Source organism: Eumetopias jubatus, unplaced genomic scaffold (assembly GCF_037043125.1).
Source record: "Eumetopias jubatus isolate StellerSeaLion01/CBP00866 unplaced genomic scaffold, mEumJub1_p1.0 scaffold_9, whole genome shotgun sequence".
Lineage (NCBI taxonomy): Eukaryota > Metazoa > Chordata > Mammalia > Carnivora > Otariidae > Eumetopias > Eumetopias jubatus.
The window spans coordinates 23,465,093-23,483,170 of NW_028274815.1; the positions used below are offsets into that span (position 1 = coordinate 23,465,093).

At 50.4% G+C, this 18,078-nt stretch overlaps 1 protein-coding gene across 6 annotated transcripts in view; it reads left to right on the plus strand.

The window, feature by feature from the left end:
• PLB1 (phospholipase B1) overlaps positions 1-18,078 on the plus strand; it is a 125,822-nt gene that overhangs the window by 39,826 nt on the left and 67,918 nt on the right. For all 6 annotated transcript variants that reach the window (XR_015768917.1, XM_088026380.1, XM_088026379.1 and 3 more), the window contains exons 10-17: positions 592-654; positions 1,340-1,419; positions 1,698-1,776; positions 2,738-2,833; positions 3,912-3,968; positions 9,421-9,492; positions 10,297-10,371; positions 12,407-12,470. Coding sequence is in view for 5 of the 6 variants with exons in the window: in XM_088026380.1 (XP_087882506.1) it covers positions 592-654; positions 1,340-1,419; positions 1,698-1,776; positions 2,738-2,833; positions 3,912-3,968; positions 9,421-9,492; positions 10,297-10,371; positions 12,407-12,470 (586 nt within the window). In the remaining variant the exon portion in view is untranslated. The remainder of the gene's footprint in view (positions 1-591; positions 655-1,339; positions 1,420-1,697; positions 1,777-2,737; positions 2,834-3,911; positions 3,969-9,420; positions 9,493-10,296; positions 10,372-12,406; positions 12,471-18,078) is intronic.

The following is an 18,078-nucleotide window of genomic DNA, read 5'->3' on the forward strand; positions in this document are numbered from 1 at the left end:
TGACCAACAAAGAATTGGGAGGGTAGGAGGTGTCTTGAAATCCTCAGTAACAGGAGCTGGCTCAGATTCTTTCCCTGAGCGCTTTCTCCCTGGGCCCATGTGACAGGGGGAGGTCTGATAAAAGGGTGCCATGTAGAAGTTTTGGGACCCATCTGGGTCCTTAAATCCAGGGATTAATTGTGTTCCTTCTTTGGGCCTGATTTTCTTCAGATAAAATTGATTCCATCAGCCTTTGGGAATAGTCCGGTGTCCCCTCCCTCCTTGTGAGCTTTAGAATGGCCCTGACCTTGTTTTGCCCTTCCCTGCCATGGAACTTCCCATTTGGGAGAGTCTGGTTTTTCCTGGTGAGTGACGGGTTGGGGAAGTCAGATAACGGACAAAAATCTGGGACCAGACTTAGTCCCAAAGGCTAATGGAATCACTTTGCTCTGAAGAAAATCAGGTCCAAAGGGGAGGGGAAACCAATTACTCCTGGACTTAAGGACTCAGATAGGGGGTGGAGAGAGAAAGGGACAGGCTGGCAGGAACCTGCACATCCTTAGACCCACGTGCCCGTCCCCACCTGCGCTCAGCACATTTCTCCTCTCCCAGCAGAGTCACGCGGCGGGAGGCCTGGACGTGCTAGCTGGGGCTCTGGACTACCTGCACCGGGAGGTGAGGCTTGCAGCTCCCCAATGCCTGGGGACCACAGGCCCTGAGCTGCCCTTCCCTGCTTACATCTTGGGCAGCGAGACGGAAGCTGCCCTTCCAAGGGCTGATGGGGCAGGTGCCAGTTGATTCTCAAGTGGCCCTAGGCTGAGATGAGGAAAATGGACTCAGGAGGGAAACGTAGACCCAAGGGAGAAGGACATTTCTGAGCAAGGCTTCTGGGGAGGAAGAAGGGATAGAGCACTGTTCCTCCCTGGGGTCGCAGTGACCCTCCTCGTCCTTGAAGCCTCTAAGTCTGGGGCAGGGGCAGCCCAAGGGCCTTCCCTTTCTAAAGTGACCTTTATGAGCACTGCAGTTCTGAGAACCCAGGGGAGCTCTCACCCCCACCCTTTGCTCCCCAGGGAGGCAGCTTTCCCATCAGGCCCACAGCCCCTGAGGACTTGCTCCCCCTGTTGACACTGGGGTGGGGAGATGCCCTGTCCCCATGACACATGGTGAATGGCAGGGCTGGCTGTGCTGGCCACTTTGGACAGACCCCAACCAAACACTTCCCAAAGGAGGTTTTTAATCAAGGAGAGGCCCGCCATGTTCAACCAGATGCCAAAAAGGCTCAAACCCAGGGTTCCAGAGAAGCCCCTGGGCAGCCGTGGTGACCTTGCAAATGCTCATCTTTTCCCTTGTCCCCTCCTAGGTCCCCAAAGCATTTGTGAACCTGGTGGATCTCTCTGAGACTCTGATGGTCTCTCCCTGGGACCAAGGGACTCAGCTCAGGTAAAAAGGGAAAGTGAAATGAAACTGTTCATTGACCGCCATGTGTCAGGCACAGTGTGAGGCACTCCACATGCTTAAGTCCTATGAGGGAGACCCTACCCTTTATTCTCCCCAATGTGTGCCTCCTTCCTTCTCCAGAACCTCTAAGACTTCCAACTTCTCCTTCCACACTCCTTAAGCAACTCCCAGTGTCCCCCCCCAGCACCCTACTGCCCCCATGGGCAGCCTGAATGGCCAACATGGCACCCACACTCTCATTTCTGGCTTGTTTTAACCAGCAGCCCCACGGCAGAGCCCTGCAGGGACTCAGGGGAGACCTCGAAGTTTTCCAAGGTGGTGACACAGTGGTCCTATCAGGTGAGGCCACCCTGGGAGGCTGGCTGTTGGCCCCCAGGGGCAGGTGGTTCTGGAGGAGAGCAGGGATGGTAGGAACAAGGAGGGAGGGAGCAAGCTCCTTAACGTCAGACTTCTTCCACTGAACTCGGGATGAGAGTCAGGGACCAAAGAGAGCCCCTCTGCATTCTCTTCCCGGCGATGTGCTGGTATTCCTTTTGTGAAGTGGGGACTAAACACTGGTTGGGGGGGGTGGGGAGGGATGTCGTGGTACCTAAAGTCAAAGATCAAGAAGAACTTTGCAAGTTCATTCTGAAATGCTTTTGGTTGCCATCACCACTTGCACCATGCATCCATGGCTGGTGAGCTGGTTTTGCCCAGGCTGGGCTTGCTTCCCAGACCACAGCCCCAGGGCAAGTCAGGATTCCAGAAGATGAGCCATTCTGGTTTAGAGAAGGGATCCAAGGGAGCGTGGATGGCTCAGTGGACACCATCATCCCTGTCAGCAAACAGCTCAAAGCACAAGTTCCTCCTGACCTGTGTTACAGTGATGGTTTTTATTTAAGAAGCAAGTCCTACATGAAGCTGTATATGGCTCTTCTCACTTTGGACATGACCTTTTTGGAGTGGCTAACAGCTCCTCCCTCTACAGAACCCAGCCCTTGAGGAGAGCACGGGGCTCTAGCACGTGCCGGGCTGGTGTGTACTTCTTGAGCTCCCAGAGAATATATTTCAGGTCCATCTCACATATCGCCTGATGCTGGGGCTTCAGAGGAAAATGAAAACCTGATTTAGTTCATCAAAGGGCCCCAATGTGCGAGATAAGGGGGAGCTTCCGAATAACATTTAACTCTGAACAGTGCAGATGGGTGATCCTGACCTCGGGGCCTCTCAGAGCTCCCTCTCAGAGCTCCCTGGTCAGAGGATGGGGCAGGCTGGGTCTTGCTCGTGCTCTGGGTGCCCACCTCTCTGCTCCCTTCTTCAGGAGAGCTGGGACCGTCTCCTGGCCTCCAGCAAGTACAACAAACAGGAGTCCTTCACGGTGGTTTTCCAGCCTGCCTTCTACGAGACCCCACCTTCGGTGAGTGAGGGCTGCCGTGAGGAGCCTGAACCAAGCCTCCCCCCTCCCGCCCTCACCTCCACAGAAGACCCAGCCTGGCTGGGCTTCCCCAAGCCTAGTATATACAGTGTTGGGGGAGAAGGGCTGCGGTATTCTCTTATACTTTCTTGATAGTTTCCCCCACGGGCTTGGGTAGCCCCATGAGGTAGGTTCTTAGAAGCAGAGCTGCCCAAAGGTAGAGCATGGACTTGATCCAGGCAGGTCCTGGCTCTGGAACGGGCCAGATGTGTGACTTTGGGCAAGTTGTTTGCACTCTCAGTGACTTGGTTCCTCATCTGTGAGGTCAGGGCTGTTACTTTCTCTCCCTCTAGGCTGATTGTCAGGATTGCGTTGAGTAAATAAGTATGTGTATGGAACTCAGAGCAATACTGGTGCTTAGGAGCCCTCAGTCTCTCCTAGCTCTTGTGCCTATTCAGGATAGAATCTCCAGGGCAGCCCACATGACCCCCCTCCGCATGCTCTACATCCATCCCTGGGAGGGAGGGTACTTGGAGTTGCCCCCACCCACCCACCAGGTCACTGGGCAAATGCCTCTTGACTCACATGAGCATTATGATGGGTTCACACATGCTCCGCAAGTTCTCGCCGAGGCTTTAGCCCTGTGCATCTGGGATGCTCCCTCCTTCCAGGCTCCTGGATCCTGCCTGTTGGAGTCATGGTGTCCCCTCTGGGACCTCAGTGATATTCTGAGAGTGGTTTAAAAGGAAGAGGAGGAATATTAGTCCCCATCCTCCCCACCCCCACTCAGACCACACCTGATTCACTTCCCCATCACCTGCTCCTTCTGTTTAGCTCAGTATGTACAGCCTTAAGCTAACAAAGAGCAGCCAGACATTTGACCTCCGTCTTCAGGCCCCCACCTCTGAGCCCTGGCCCCAGACAGGGTCCTGTAAGTACCCACCATTATTGGTGGGGATGGGACTGAGAGAGTCTGGACAGGTCAGGGCCACCCCGTCTCTGCCAGGGAGAGCTTCACAGTGCGCATCAGGTCACCCCATCCTTAGGGGCGCACAGGGGTTCTTATCTGGTTCTCTTTCAGGGGGAGCAACCACTCCAGGATCCCAGCACACTCGCCTTGAATCTCTGGAACAGCATGGTGAGTGGCTTGGGGCCCCAGGGGCCTGCTGTGCCTGCTGGGGGTTTGGCACGCAGGAAGAGAGGAAGGACCTTCACCGCCACACCCACTGTGCCCACTGCTCTGATGGAGGGGCTGCAGGATGCCTGCAGGGCCCCAGGACGATGATTCTGGGCCACCAGGAACCCTTCCCATACCCAGTGACAGCCCAGCTCTGACCTCCTGGGGAGTTCACCTTAGCCCAGGTCTGGGCCACCACAGTCCCATTCTTCCCAGAGGCAGGGTGTCTCCTCCGAGTCTATGCAGGTGACTTCACTTGGAGCGGGGCACTGAGGATCAGGTTCGCATAGCAGTTCCACCATCACGTGGCTCAAAGGCCCAGGGTGGTGCCCGTGATGAGCACGGACTTTGAATGATGACGACCTGGGTTGAAGTCCTAATTCCACTCCTCATTAGCTGTGTGAATGTAGGCTCTCAGCATCCCGTCTGCAAATTCCTGATCATAACCCCTGACCCAACACATGTCATGTGTGTGGCTTGCTCCTGGCCCTCAGTGAGTCCTCACCACATGTGGGCCCTTCTTACTGTACCTATGACGGGCTTTCCCCGGACTATGGAGGTCCCCCAGGGCCAGCTGGGATCAGTCTGTGGACGGGATAGAACATCAGAACTGTGAACATTTCCAGGGCACCAGACAGACACCTGATTTTGCCATTTTTTCCCCCATCCAAGTTGCCCTAGTTTTAGAATTCCCGTGATGGAAATTTGGTTTTCTTCCTCCTTGGTTCAAGAAATTGCTCCCATCTCCTCAGTTGATGTGCTGTGCTGAGACCCATGAGCCGCTGCATTCAGCACACATTAGCCAGCAGCAAGGAGAGCAGACAGGGTCCCCGGATGGCCCATGGCAATGGGTTCACACCATCCCTTGGAGAAGACAGTGATTTGTTTTTTGATTTCTTTGAACAAGGACCCGTTAGTGGGTCTGACCCTTCAGTAGGATGTTTCTCCAGAAACCTACTCTGCTGCTTGGACGGGCAGAGAAAAGGAATGTGACCCTTCCTGCAGGGGCTGTCCTCCTTCTACCCTCTCTCCAGGGGAGAAGGGCTGATTCCAGCTCAGCCAAACCTCTTTCCTCCTCCTTCTATGTCATCTTTCTCCCAAGCGACAGAAGGGCACCTACAACGTGCCCTGCCCAATGCTGGGTCCGAGGAAGATAACAGAAGACATGCCAAATGACCTCCACCCTCGCTGAACCCAGGGTGTGGCTGGAAGGATCAGGCAACCCAGAAGAACAAGAGCAAACTTGAACTCAGCCAGCAGTGATGTGCAAGACTGTGCACCCAAAAATGATATGGGCGAGAGATCAGGAGAGCCCCATGGGGGTGGGATTCCGATTGGCTTTGTAGGATGTATTGGACGAGGTCAGCATGGGCATTCCCAGGCAAGAGGACTTCTGGGAGCAAAGAGATTGGAGAAAAGAAGGGGCTAATGCATTAACAAGGGTTGGTATGAGGGTGGTCTGCTGAGAGAGGAAACGTGGGGATCAGCAGGCCCTGAGAATGAATGAAGACCCTCTAATGCCAGAAAGAGCAGATCCAGGGCAAGGGCTCTTCTCCCCCCGGCTCTCTCTGCTCCTCTCCCCCCACCTCCCTCCCCCTCCTTCTCCGCCTCCACCCCTTCATCTTGCTGTTGATCATCATCGGTGGCCAAGCAGTGGTGATAATGAACTGCCGCGAATGAGCCCGAGCCCTGGCCTTCACATTCACGCAGGCACACGGCACCCCAGTGCCCTCTGACCCGCCTGAGGGTGAGGACAAAGATGAGTCTGAGCAGGCCCACAGATGGGGACAGAAAGGTTCACACTCTAGGCCAGAGGATTAGGACATAGAGTAGGTGTCACAAGGGCTCAGAGGAGGAGGGGGGCAACTTTCCTGGGTGGGCAGTTACCCCCACGGTCTCCAGACCCGTCCACCCAAGCACCAGTCATTTCCCAGGGAGAGTTCTTGAGGTCCCTGCCACCAGGCCAGTGGGGACAGAGGGGCTTCCCTAGGTGTGTCTGTCCCCTGGCTTCCTCACGGGTGAAATGCAGACCATCCATGGCTCCCAGAGTGAGCACAGCTGCTAGAACTGCTGGAGCGCATGGGCCGCTCCTGCAGGCATGGACCATAAGAAAGGGTGAGGGCAAAGGGTACTGGGTAAAGAGCCAGAAAACCTGAGTTCTGGTTCCAGCTGTGTTTGGGGTTGTTTCTTGGGGTGAACCGTGTGGTCTTTCTGGGCCTCCATTTTCTCCACTTGCCAAAGGGGTGTAATGACCCTCAGGCAGCCTCGGAGGGCTGTGGCAAAACACATGAGTGGTTCCCCCTTGGGTTCACTCCCGTGTCTTCCTAGGGACACGAGGAGGGCAGGAGTGTCTCTGCCTCTGCCTCCTTGAGTCTCTGCTGTGTTGGACTTAGCTGAGACCACAGAGATGAAAGTGAGGTATGTCCATTCAAGTCCACGTTCACAGACACAGAGAGCCCCGAACGAGGGCCACCCTCCTCCATGGGGAGCACAGAGGGGCCAACACAATCGCTGTGACCACAGGGGCTCAAGGTCCGCTGCTTCTCTCCCCCACCATGCCCCAGGACCCCACGGTGGGGGCGGCTGTGCCGGCTACACCAGGATCTGCTCTCCCCGGCCCAGCCCCAGGGCCCCTGTAAGCTCTGAGGGCCGGCAAAGGAAAGTTCCACACGGCTACAGGAGACAGGGTGAGCAGCCCTGCTTCTGAAACACCCCGGAACCACCCCGGCACGACACTCCCCCAGACTGAAGCTGAGCTCCTGGCACAAAGCTGGAGGATTTGGGGTGGGAGACATCGTTCATTCCCTTGGCCCTTCGTAATGCTGCCGCTGCCCCCTCAATCATTTCTGATAATTCTTATGCAACACGAGTTCTGGAGAGACCCACCCTTGGGGAACTCAATTCCCAGATCCTTCCAGTAATCACAGAACCACCCCCCCCCACCACCACTGTACGCCAAGCCCCGCGTGAGCACGGGGCACTGGAGCCCTGGGGCCAGGTGAGTACCCTCGGGAATTGCTCAGTAGAGTGGGAATTCTCCCGGGAGAGAATGTCTAAGGTCATCCCTCCCACATTCCAGTTAATTGCAGCGTGGCAGGGAGGCTGTGGAGAGGAGATGTGGGTGATTCTAGGACTGAGAAGGGGAGTGAGAGCACGAAAAGCAGCCCCCGCCGTCCCCAGAGCCTGCGTGCACTTGTGTGCGGCACAGAGGAGCGCGAGGAAGGACAGCGGGAGGGAACGCGTGGACCGGCCACGTCATTCTCCATGCTCTCTGAGCACCGAGGAGGGCAGGGGTCCGAGTGGGTGTAAAGGGCATTAGAGGAGCGGGAAGAATGTAGGAGACTAATCAAGAGACATTTGGGGAAAGGCTCTTAAAGGAAAGTGTTGATTCAAGCCTGTGAATTTCCCTTCTTTAAGGTCCTTAAAAACATGGGCTCTGCTATGTCCATTCCACCAGAATTAGTAAGATGTGACTCTCTCAAAGTGTCTTTCCAGACTCTATTATTGATTAATTCCTTGAAAGACGGGAGGGGAGAAGAAGGCAGGCCACCACTGAACACTCCCTTGCAGAGAGCAGCCTTGAACATTCTCGGTGGGACCTCCCATTTCTAGAAGTGTCCACTTTCAGAATAAAACTGAAAGAAGGCGGGAACCCCCATTCCTCCTCCAGCCTTTGAGCTAAAGGGTTGCCCCTCCTTTTCCAAAAGGTTAAGTTAATTACACTCTCTTATCTGACCTTGTCCATTTGGATGAAGAGCTAATCCCAGGAAGGGTAAAGGTCTCTCCCTGCTTCTTGTTTATGGGGCACAGATGCCGGGATAAGATATTGCTGAAGAATCTAAAATCTTCATGGAGGATGGCAGAGCCCATGACTGAGCCAGACAGGGCACTCCATCTGGTAGCCTCCTGCCTTTTGTGTCCTTTGTCAAGTCATCGGAAGGGAGGTGAGGGACAAAGCCGCCATGAGAGCTCAGTACCTGTGGGCCGTAGGGCTGACAGCAAACATGAGTTTCCCAAGTGGCAGAATAGCAGGTGCAAAAGGAAATCTGTCTTCTTTCAAAGCTTCCTCATCCTTCAAGTGTTCACATATATGTAATGACCATTTAAAGATAACAAAAGGACTTTAGGGTTGCCTGGGTGACTCAGTTGGTTGAGTGGCTGAGTCTTGATTTCAACTTAGGTCATGATTTCAGGGTCCTGGGATCGAGCCCTGTGTTGGGCTCCACACTCAGTGGGGGAGTCTGCTTGAAGATTCTCCCTCTCACCCTCTCCCTGCTAGTGCATGCTCTCTCTCTCTCTTTCAAATAGATCTTTAATAAAAATAACAAAAGGAACTAAAAAAAAAAAAAAAAGCCCATGGGGCACCTGGGTGGCTCAGTCAGTTAAGTGTCTGACTCTGGATTTTGGCCCAGGTCAAGAACTCAGGGTCGTGGGATCGAGCCCTGTGTTGACTCTGCGCTCAGCAGAGTCTGCTGGAGATTCTCTCTCCCACTGCCTCTGCCCCTCCCCCTCCTTCCCTCCCTCCCTCTCTCTCTCTCCCCGTGTCTCTCTCTCAAAAACACAAGTCCTCTCCCCACTGAACTCTTTAGTTGCCTTCATTTTCCCGTCTGCCCCTCAGTGCTTTTACCTGAGTGGTTCACCTGCTGTGCCCCCGGCTGGCACACCATGCACTTTCTGTCTGTGTTCCCTAGGCGTTGGTAATCGTTTAAGCAGGTGCCCAGATCAACACTGACCCCACCATCACTCATTCCTGAACCCCGAGACGTTCAAGTTGTTTGGGAGTGGGGGCCGTGCTGTGCCTCATGTCTGTTCCTCTGGGTCCCGGTTAAGGACATGGGACTTGAGGCAGAACCCATAACTGGCCTCACTCCCAGCCATGAAAGCAGTCTTCAGCTAGCAGAGGCTTTCCTTCCCTACTGGACGGGGGTTCGTGCACGCAAAGGGAAGGGGAGCCCTGGGGAGAGGTGCCTGCCTGACACAAAAGCCAGGTGTTTGCCCTTCCTTCCCATCCCTGCTGTCCTCCCTGAGGGAAGTTTCATCAGGGTTGGTGTCCCTGTCCCAGCTCACTGTCTCTGGCATTCCATGTCTCCTTCTGGAACATCAGGAGGGGTGGGTTTGGAATCACTGAACCCTCCTGCTGAGAGGCCCCAACTAGAGCGTGCACTGGGATCTCCTAGAGGGCTTATTAAAATGCACAGTACTGGACTCCACCCCAAAGTTTCTGACTTCAGTAAGTCTGGGATGGGGTTGGAGATTTGCATTTCTAACGTGTCCCCAGATGATGCTAAGGCTCCTTGCTGGCCCAGGGTCACACCTGGAGAAGCGCTGGGCAAAAAAGCCTCTGTTGGTGATACCCCAGGATGTGGCCACCTATGCAAGAGTTCTCTGTTCTAAAGATCACCTCCTTTTCTAGATGAAGCCAGCAGGACAGAAAGACGAACCATTCGGTGCAAGAGAGAGAAGGCCAGTGGCATGTCCCTCTCAGGTGGGCCAGAACTGGGGAGGGGAAGATGGTGGGGAGAGAATCCCTGGCTGAGCTGGGGAGAGAGATGGGGTCCCGAAGAAGTGGGCTTTGCTGTGACATGGGGTCTTACCCGGCTGAGACATGAGCCCCCTTAGAGTCTTGGCTTGGCTCTTCTAGGCAGCGCACAGCTTTGTGTACTTGACACGCCTAAGGTTTATACCTGTGGGTCGGGGAACCATGTTAGCAGAACTGAGGCCCCTTCCACACCTGTGGAGGTCATAGGACCAGAGCCACAGCTTATCTGGTCCCAAATGTGAGGATGGGTGTCTTAAATAATGTGCCTAATATATAGCAGGTATGGAATTAATGCTACTGAATGAATGAAAGAGAAAAGAAAAAACTGAACATAAAGCCCGAGAATTCCTTTTTATCATTTAATGCTAGTTAAATACCGAATTGGTAAGGTTTTATTAGTGGGCTGTAACAACTGTGTAATTCATCCAATTTCCCTCTTTGCCTTGGCTGCCAGGAAGCTTAAAACTAAGTTCTCTTTTTATGGAAATAGAAGTACATTGCCTGGTAGCATGAAGTTCAGGTAGCAAGAGAGGCTGACAGTTAGAAATGGGAAATTTCAAAGTATTAATGAGCTCCTTCAGAGAACTAATGAGCAGAGAAGAAAAGCCAGAGAATGGTTTTTCTCATCATTTCAAGGATGGTATGAAAGTTCCAAATTGGTCAAAGGAGGCATTGTTGGGTGATACGGCCTGATGAATGAATGATACTGATTTCTAGGTCACGGTTACAATGTATTACCTTCCTTTGCAGGAGAATCCCTATCTGTTCACCTACAAGAACAGCAACTACCTGCCCAGACTGCCAAAATCTCAGGAGAGGCTTGAGGTAGGCTGAGGTTTTCTGAGACTGACAAACATGCAAATGAACCAGGGGCGGGACCCCTTGCTGGATCTTTGGAACTTTCCACGTGGTGCTCTAGGTCCTGGAACCCCGTGAACAGGCTGGAAAGGGTGGAAGGGCAAACGTGTGGCTGCCCCCCTCAGTGCTTGAAGCAGGTCTGCCCTGCAGCATTCTGAGGCTTCAGGGGTGCCTTGGGGTGCTCAGCCACCGCCTGCTTCCTGCCTGTCTATTCTGATGTAAAACAAGACTCCTCAGGCCCGCCCCAAATCATTTTAGACTCATCTGAGCCCTTAAACTGAGGAGAAAGTTAAGAAAAAGCGGAAAAATGTGGTAAAGGCTGAAACCAGACAGCATGGAGACCCCCAGGCCTCCGAAGTTGGCACGTACCTGCCGGGGCCATCTCACACTCACATCTCACTGGGTGTTTATCTCATGAGTGTCTCTGATATTTCCTGTCAAGATTAGATAGGGCACCCCCTGCACTCCTCTGAGGAGCCGGGAAACACTTGAAGGCTGATGTCCTCATTCTCAGAGGACTGGGGCCATTACGAGTTGAGACAACTTTGGTCCTCATGCCATCGCTGCCTCCCTGTTGTATAAAGAGGATGACTGGTACTCCAGGCGGCACAGGCAAAGCTGACAGCTTGGGTCCCCGCCACAAAGCCTGAGCGATAGAGTGTGAAAGGCCCTTGATTTATCAACGTGTCCCACGCTTTCTAACAAATATCTCAGCCGTGAGGATACATCCGGGAGGCAGCATGGTACCGTGAGGTGAGAGAACCAGCTGTGGGTTCAAATCCAGACTCTTCCACTTACTGGCTCTGTGTCATTGGGCAAGGGGCTTACAATCTCTGGGCCTTGGTGTTTTTTTAAATCTGTGAAATGATAGTCACAGCCTGATCTCATAGAGTTGTTCTTAAATTATAATACATTAGTAAGTATAAAGTGCATCTACTAGTGTCCGGTATGCCCTAAGTTCTATATAAGTGTTGCTATTATTGTCATCTGATAAGAAGGAGCAACACATTCTCTTGGGATACATTTATTGAATATCTTCTGTGTACCACTGGAATGCAGAGACTCAGAGCAGGTACCCAGTCACTATTTGTCAAATGGCTAAATGGGTGGGTGGATGGAGGAATGCCAGACATGAGCGAGAAAACCACGGATAAAATACATCACGTGTCACAAGGAATTCAGCCCAGTGGAACCAACCAGCAATTGTAGCATGGTGGAGTGAGTCCTATAATTAAAGTTCCCAAGGGTATTCCGGAACATAGAGGAGGCAACCAACCAGAGAGAGTTGACAAGGCTTCCCAAAGAGTACAAATGACCCCAACCTTGAAGGATGACTAAGGGTGACCAGGTGGATGGGAGTGTGAGAACTCGGAGGGAAAGGTAAGGGGGGATGGAGGTGAACTTGGGCAGAGACATGGAGAACATGAGAACTGAGTCAAGAGCTGGTGGTTTAGAATGTCAGGGTCCTCTTGGGATGTGTTAAAGAGGATGGAATTCATGCTGATGTCAGTGCAGCAGAAATGTATTTTTTCAACCAACAAATACTTAATCAAGCATCTACTGTGCACTGTTCGGGGCTATAAAGATACAGTACACAAAACAGACAAAAATCCTGCTTCCACTGAGAATTTGGGTGAGGGGGGTGGTGACACAGTTTTATTATGTTGGGGGAGAGAGAGCACATCATCTTTATGGGCTCAGAGGCTGGGGAGGAAGCCCACAGGACTGAAGGCTGTGGATGCTGCGGGATTCCAGGCAAGAAGTAACACAGGCCTGGGCCTAGGCCCGGGTGGAGGGACTAGGGAGAGGGGACAGTATGGGGAGCATTTAGGAAAGGAAGTCGTAGACACTCGGATAGGAGTGTTGAAGGAGAGGGAGGGATCTTAAGCGATACCTACGTTTCTATATTGACCGGTGTTTTCCAAATAAAGACCCTGCTTCTCATCCAGTTTCCTACATTGCAAGATCCATTTCTACTCCTTCTCTGCGCATCTCATTGCAGGTGAGAGACGGAACAGAAATCCTGTGTCCTGACAAGGAGCCCTCTGACACAATTCCCACCTCAGGTACTTGGCTCCAATCAAGGGGTTTCTGACCTCATTTGAGGCCTGAAGTCATCGACGTAAGGGCAACCTTAACAGGCTTTCCACACGGTCTGAGATCCACCTGAGAGGCTTTCTCCAAGAGCAATAGAGATCACTTTGGGGGTATATTTGTAAGTTCATGCCTGTGTTTGATTATTCTTTAAACTAGGATAACACTATTATCGGAAAGCATTTATTAAGCATTAACTGTGTGCCAGGTCTTACTCTGTGAAGAGCCCAGTGTGAGTCAAGTGAGCACCTGTCGTTGCCCCAGCCTTTAAGCCTTGATGAGGTGAATTTGTTCTCCGAAAAGCAAAACTATCTTTAAGCGGGAAGCAAAAATAACCAGTCCATCCTGCATGTCAGAGTCGTATGCAGGATGCACTCAAACATTGCACAGAACAGGAAAGCATGCCATCTTATAAACATGCCGTTCTCACTGCTTCTCAGTATTTCCAAAATGACTGTTGCCAGGCCAGGAAAATGAGACTCGTGGAATGTTCCGGGCAGACACCCTCCCCAAAGGGGGCTGTCTCAGGGCTAAATCTTTTCCTCCAGGTGAGCCAGCCTGAGAGTGATGGCTGTGTGCACATGACCATGGGCGATCGTGGCGGGGTCGGGGAGGCTGTATGTTGAACCGCAGGACTCAAAACATCAGCCCAGGAGCTTTCTTGCAACAGTGCAATGGGTTCCCATGCTTGGTCCTAGAGCAAGCATCTGTTCACTCTGTTCATCTGTTCACTCATCTGTTCACGTGTTCATTCATTTGTTAGATGATTGTTGCATGCCTCCTAGGTGCCTTCCAATGTAGAAAATTAGGTTTGGAGATGTCACCAGGCCTAGCAGGATTCTTTCGGGGAGGCAGCTCTTTGTAGGCAGACGTTTCCTTTGGCTGAGTGTTAGGAGAACAGCTAACTGTCAGCCTGTCCCTTCATGCATGTCTTAGCTCTCCATGCTCAAATGAAGCCATATGACTGGCAAGTTAGTTAAAAATGCTTGTACCAAAACTTCGGTATACACCTGGCTCTTGTTCTAAGTTGCAGAAGGATAGAACAGGTGATAAGGCTCTTAGGCACACATACGTTTAGTCTTTAGAACTTTCCCTCCTTCATACTTGGTGATGACTCATTCCTGTTGGTTAGTTTGCTAGCAGAACTGGAGCAGCAGAAACAAATTACTAGCTTCCTACATAGGCCGTCCTATAGCAAAACCCCAAAGATGTAAGTACATATGTATGTACAGACGTATGCACGTATAGGGAGACAGAATTTGAATGTTTTAATCACTGTAGTCTTTACAGAGAAATGATACCCTTCTCCTTTTTAATCTTATCATTCTGAGAGGATGAGCTATAAAGCATTTTGCAATCTGCCTAGATTATGCCCCTGTCATGTCAATGATAACCAACCAGTCCCTTAGAAATATCTCAATGCCCTAAAACCAAATAAAATGTGAACCTCTTCTTTATTCCCTGACCCCAGAGATTACTGTGTTTATTGGTACTTGAAGATGTAAGCACAAGAAATCTTAAGACCTTGAAATCGAAGATACTCTGGTGGTAGGGACTGTCTGAATAAGCAAATGGATAGATTTAGGTCTCCTTGATCTAACCAAGTGGGCATGTAACCAAAATGCTGGCTTGCTCCAGCTGGGCGGCGACCCTCCTGAATGAGAGCGGGGCCTGCCCTTCTGAGTCCTGCCTGAAAGCTGTCCTTTAAGAAAATGGCCGCAGCTCAACTGGACAATAATGAAAAAACACATTTCATTACTGTGCATGATCTCTGACTGGACATTTTAACCATCCTTGTGACTGTTGGGGTAGTTAAAAAGACTTAGCATGGGGCCACGTTATTAGTTTTCCTCGATGATTGTCATATTTCTGGTGAGACTGTTCACTCCTCTGGAGATCCTGTTTGCAATCTCTAATTGAGGTGATGGTATCTGATGCATACTTACAAGATCAGGCCATCTTTATCTTTATAACTCCAATGACTCAGCACATAGTGGGAGCCCAGTAAATGTTCCCTGAGTTAATCTTAATGAGTATTTTTAATTCGGCAAGTCCGTAGTTCTGGGTTGAAAAAGATCTTTCAAACCAACTAGATCACAGTGCCTTCCCTTAAAGCAATTTTTTACTAAGACTCTGTATAAAATAACTGTTTTGCCTTTAGAGTTCTTTTCAAAAACCTCCCTTGTCACCTCTTTCCCTAGTGTTTCTCTCCAACCACCCACAGATACACCAAGCTAACCAAAAGTGATGTCTCAACATAGGGAACTGCCTTCATCAACAGGGCCACAGCCCCCAGCAACCTGGGTGCCTTACTCATTCCGTGTGGAGCCCACAGGTGATGAACCTCTTCCACCAATCTATGAGGCTTTGGAATGAGACATATGGAATTGATGTAATTTTTATAACCAATTGGTATTTGGCAGCCCGAGAAATAAATAAAAGCCGCCCATTTTCCCTCCCAGTCAGTGCATACGTGCACCGTGCTGAGGGCTAGCTCCTGTAGGCTTTGTAACTTTGTACACACTTGTGTCATTTTACATTACTCCATGGCCTGCCCCTAACATAGTTGGGATGACTAAGAAAAATCTGTTGGGTCTGGCAGCTGACCTGAGGCTTTCCCAGGGAGAAAAGGGGTAGCATTTTGCAAACAAAAGACTGGCAATAAGGAGCCTGGAGGACAGTGGCTCTTGGCTCTCTATTGAAGTTGTCGATCTTGAAGTCAAGCTGCTAATTCCTTGCAGAGGGAAAACTTCAAAATATTTGAAAATAGAGATCTACAAATAGAGATGCCACTGTCACCAAGAGTATAAATTCAGAACAGTCCATTTACATTCATTGAAGACATTGATTCCTTTCTAAATCCTTGATGTCATTTCTTGTGCCCATTTGACTAAAGCCAGCGATTCAAAAGCTGATATGAAAAATACCCAAGTTACAGCACCAGCTGAGCACTAAGGGTTTTACTTTGTTGTGAGCCGACCGTGTAACATGCTGTATAGACCCTGGAGATGTTTCTCTCATCACCACCTGCTCATGGGTCTTGGGACTTAACCTGGGACTAGGAAGGAAGGAATGACGTCCCATAGGGATTAATAGCCTGCTTGTCCCCGGGCGGGACCAGTCTGCCGAGCAAGTTCAAAATCACCCCAAGACACTTGGATGAATAAGTATTTCTTTTCCTTGCAGTTTCCATCATCTAAAGCTTCAAGACTGCAAAGTCTCTGACACAGAGCCACTAATTTAGCCTGTAATTCAAGTTAGTGCATTTCTTGAGCTCTTGAAGATGTGCAAGGTGCATGTTTCTTCAGATAAACCCACACCAAAGCACTTCCAGGGCAGAAACACGGTTCTAATCTTGTGCCAGCCGTTTACTGCCATTGCAGAAGTCTTCACATAGGTCCCTAAAATCAGAGAGCTCATGGGTTGGGCAGCTGTAGCTAACAATGAAGAGAAAGCTGGTTTTTTCAGATGATGGCCCTGGGTGGTTTAAGCTGTTGGGTTGTACAAGACAAAACTCCAAAGTGTCCAGTCTTTTCCCCATTCTATAGTCTACCATTTTCTCGCTATTCAGGACATTTTGTCATAGCTTGGATGGCCTTCTGATAAGAGGCCCCCTCTCTGTAGAAATCCTGATGAGTTATTGATGTATTTATCAACTCCTTTCGGGGTGGTGGACAGTTTGTACCAGATAATGTTTAGTTTATCAGCCCACATAAATTTAATCTTATCTGTAAATAGTTCTTTGTCCAAGGAGAGCAATTGCTAAAGTGCTGTGCTGGGTTTGCAGTCTGAGTCTTTGTCATACATGATGATATTAGCAAAGCTCAAGTCAAGGTCTACAGGATATTAAACAAATGAAACATGTCAGGCTCTATCTTCATAAAATCCCAGATAAGTCAGACTCCTCCCATTCAGGCTTCGCTCATTTGATTTATTATCTCTCAAAGGAAATCCTTCAGAACAACCAACAGGAGGACCCCCCCCAACAATCTATCTATACATATATACACACACATAGATGTGGACATGGGTGCACGCGTGTATGTGTGTACATTTCCTTTGCTACAAATTTAGGTGACCAGTTGCAGCTGCCTCTTTAGCAAACTGTAATGTGCTTTTGAAGCAAATCTGTCCATCTTTCCCACATTTTATCAGCTTCAAAGATTCCCCTAACCTTTGCCCACTAGCAAGTGCTCACAGTATTCACTATGTGTATCATACATTATGGCAACAAGAAGAGAGTGATTGACTGTCATCACGAGAAACTAAAATAAGCCCTCCGGAGTTGAGGAAAGGAGGTCTTATTTTCTGTTTTGTTGCCTTTTTTACCCATAGCCCAATTTCTTTGAGAAGAGGTCATTTTAAAGTTCTCAGGCTCAACCCCATGGATGTGTGCTGATGGGCACAGCTGGCTTTGTGATTTGATATTGTTCTTCTAACCACACATCTTTAGCCCACCCCCTCCCACGACCTACTAAAGCAGGACTCTGAGGGTAAGAACCGACCATCTGTGTTGTAACAAGCTCTCCAGATGATTCTGATGCATGCTCAAATTTGAGGACCGCTAATGTATATATTTTGCATACACACATTCATAATTATGTGTGTGTGGGTTTGCATGCTGTCACAGGAAGAGGCAGGGACTTTTTGCTTTTTCAGTGAGAGCAGATCCTCAGGGGGAGCGACAGCTCCTTGTCTGCAGATGGCATAGAAGTCAGGTAGAAAAGATGTCTCTACAGTAGGAGATAAGACTTGGAGATCCCTTTAAACATTGTTTCCACTGAGTGTTAATGCAGCTTCTTGTGCAGACCTAATTCCACAACCATGATCTGGGTGTTGATGGGTGAAGTGGGCCCCGTGTAGCCCCGTGGGTCACAAGCATCTTGTGTCCTGTGTTTCATTGGATGTCTTACAGGCGGTGTAGGAATTTTAGGTGCACTTGGATTCACGTTCATCTGTGTATAAGGTAAAGGGGTAGATAATACAGTACAGATGTACCTATGCCAGTGCTTATACATACATAGCATAGAATACATAGCAATATTCATGTTACTCGGGCACCTGGGTGGCTCAGTTGGTTAAGCGACTGCCTCCGGCTCAGGTCATGATCCTGGAGTCCCGGGATCGAGTCCCACATCAGGCTCCCTGCTCAGCGGGGAACCTGCTTCTCCCTCTGACCCTCCCCCCTCTCGTGTGCTCTCTCTCTCTCTCATTCTCACTCTCTCAAAATAAATAAATAAATCTTAAAAAAAAAATGTTCATGTTACTCTCCTAACTTGTCAGCCCTGCACAAAAGGCCTGTGGCCCTAACGTACCTTTGCAATGTTATTCTGTGCTAGTCTGTAAGACCCTTCACTTAAGCCAAGCTCTACGACTACCCGTTCTTTACAGACATCACTCACTTTACCACACCACAGGCATTCTTGATGCTTTTTCCTCCATCCCCCCACCTCGCTCTCCCCCATCCTTATCTCATCATGCCGTGAGTTCAAACACTACCTTCTCCATGAAGTCTGCTCTCTAAGCCACCCTCCACATACACCACCCCCCCAGAGGTAAATCATTCTTGCAACTCCAGAA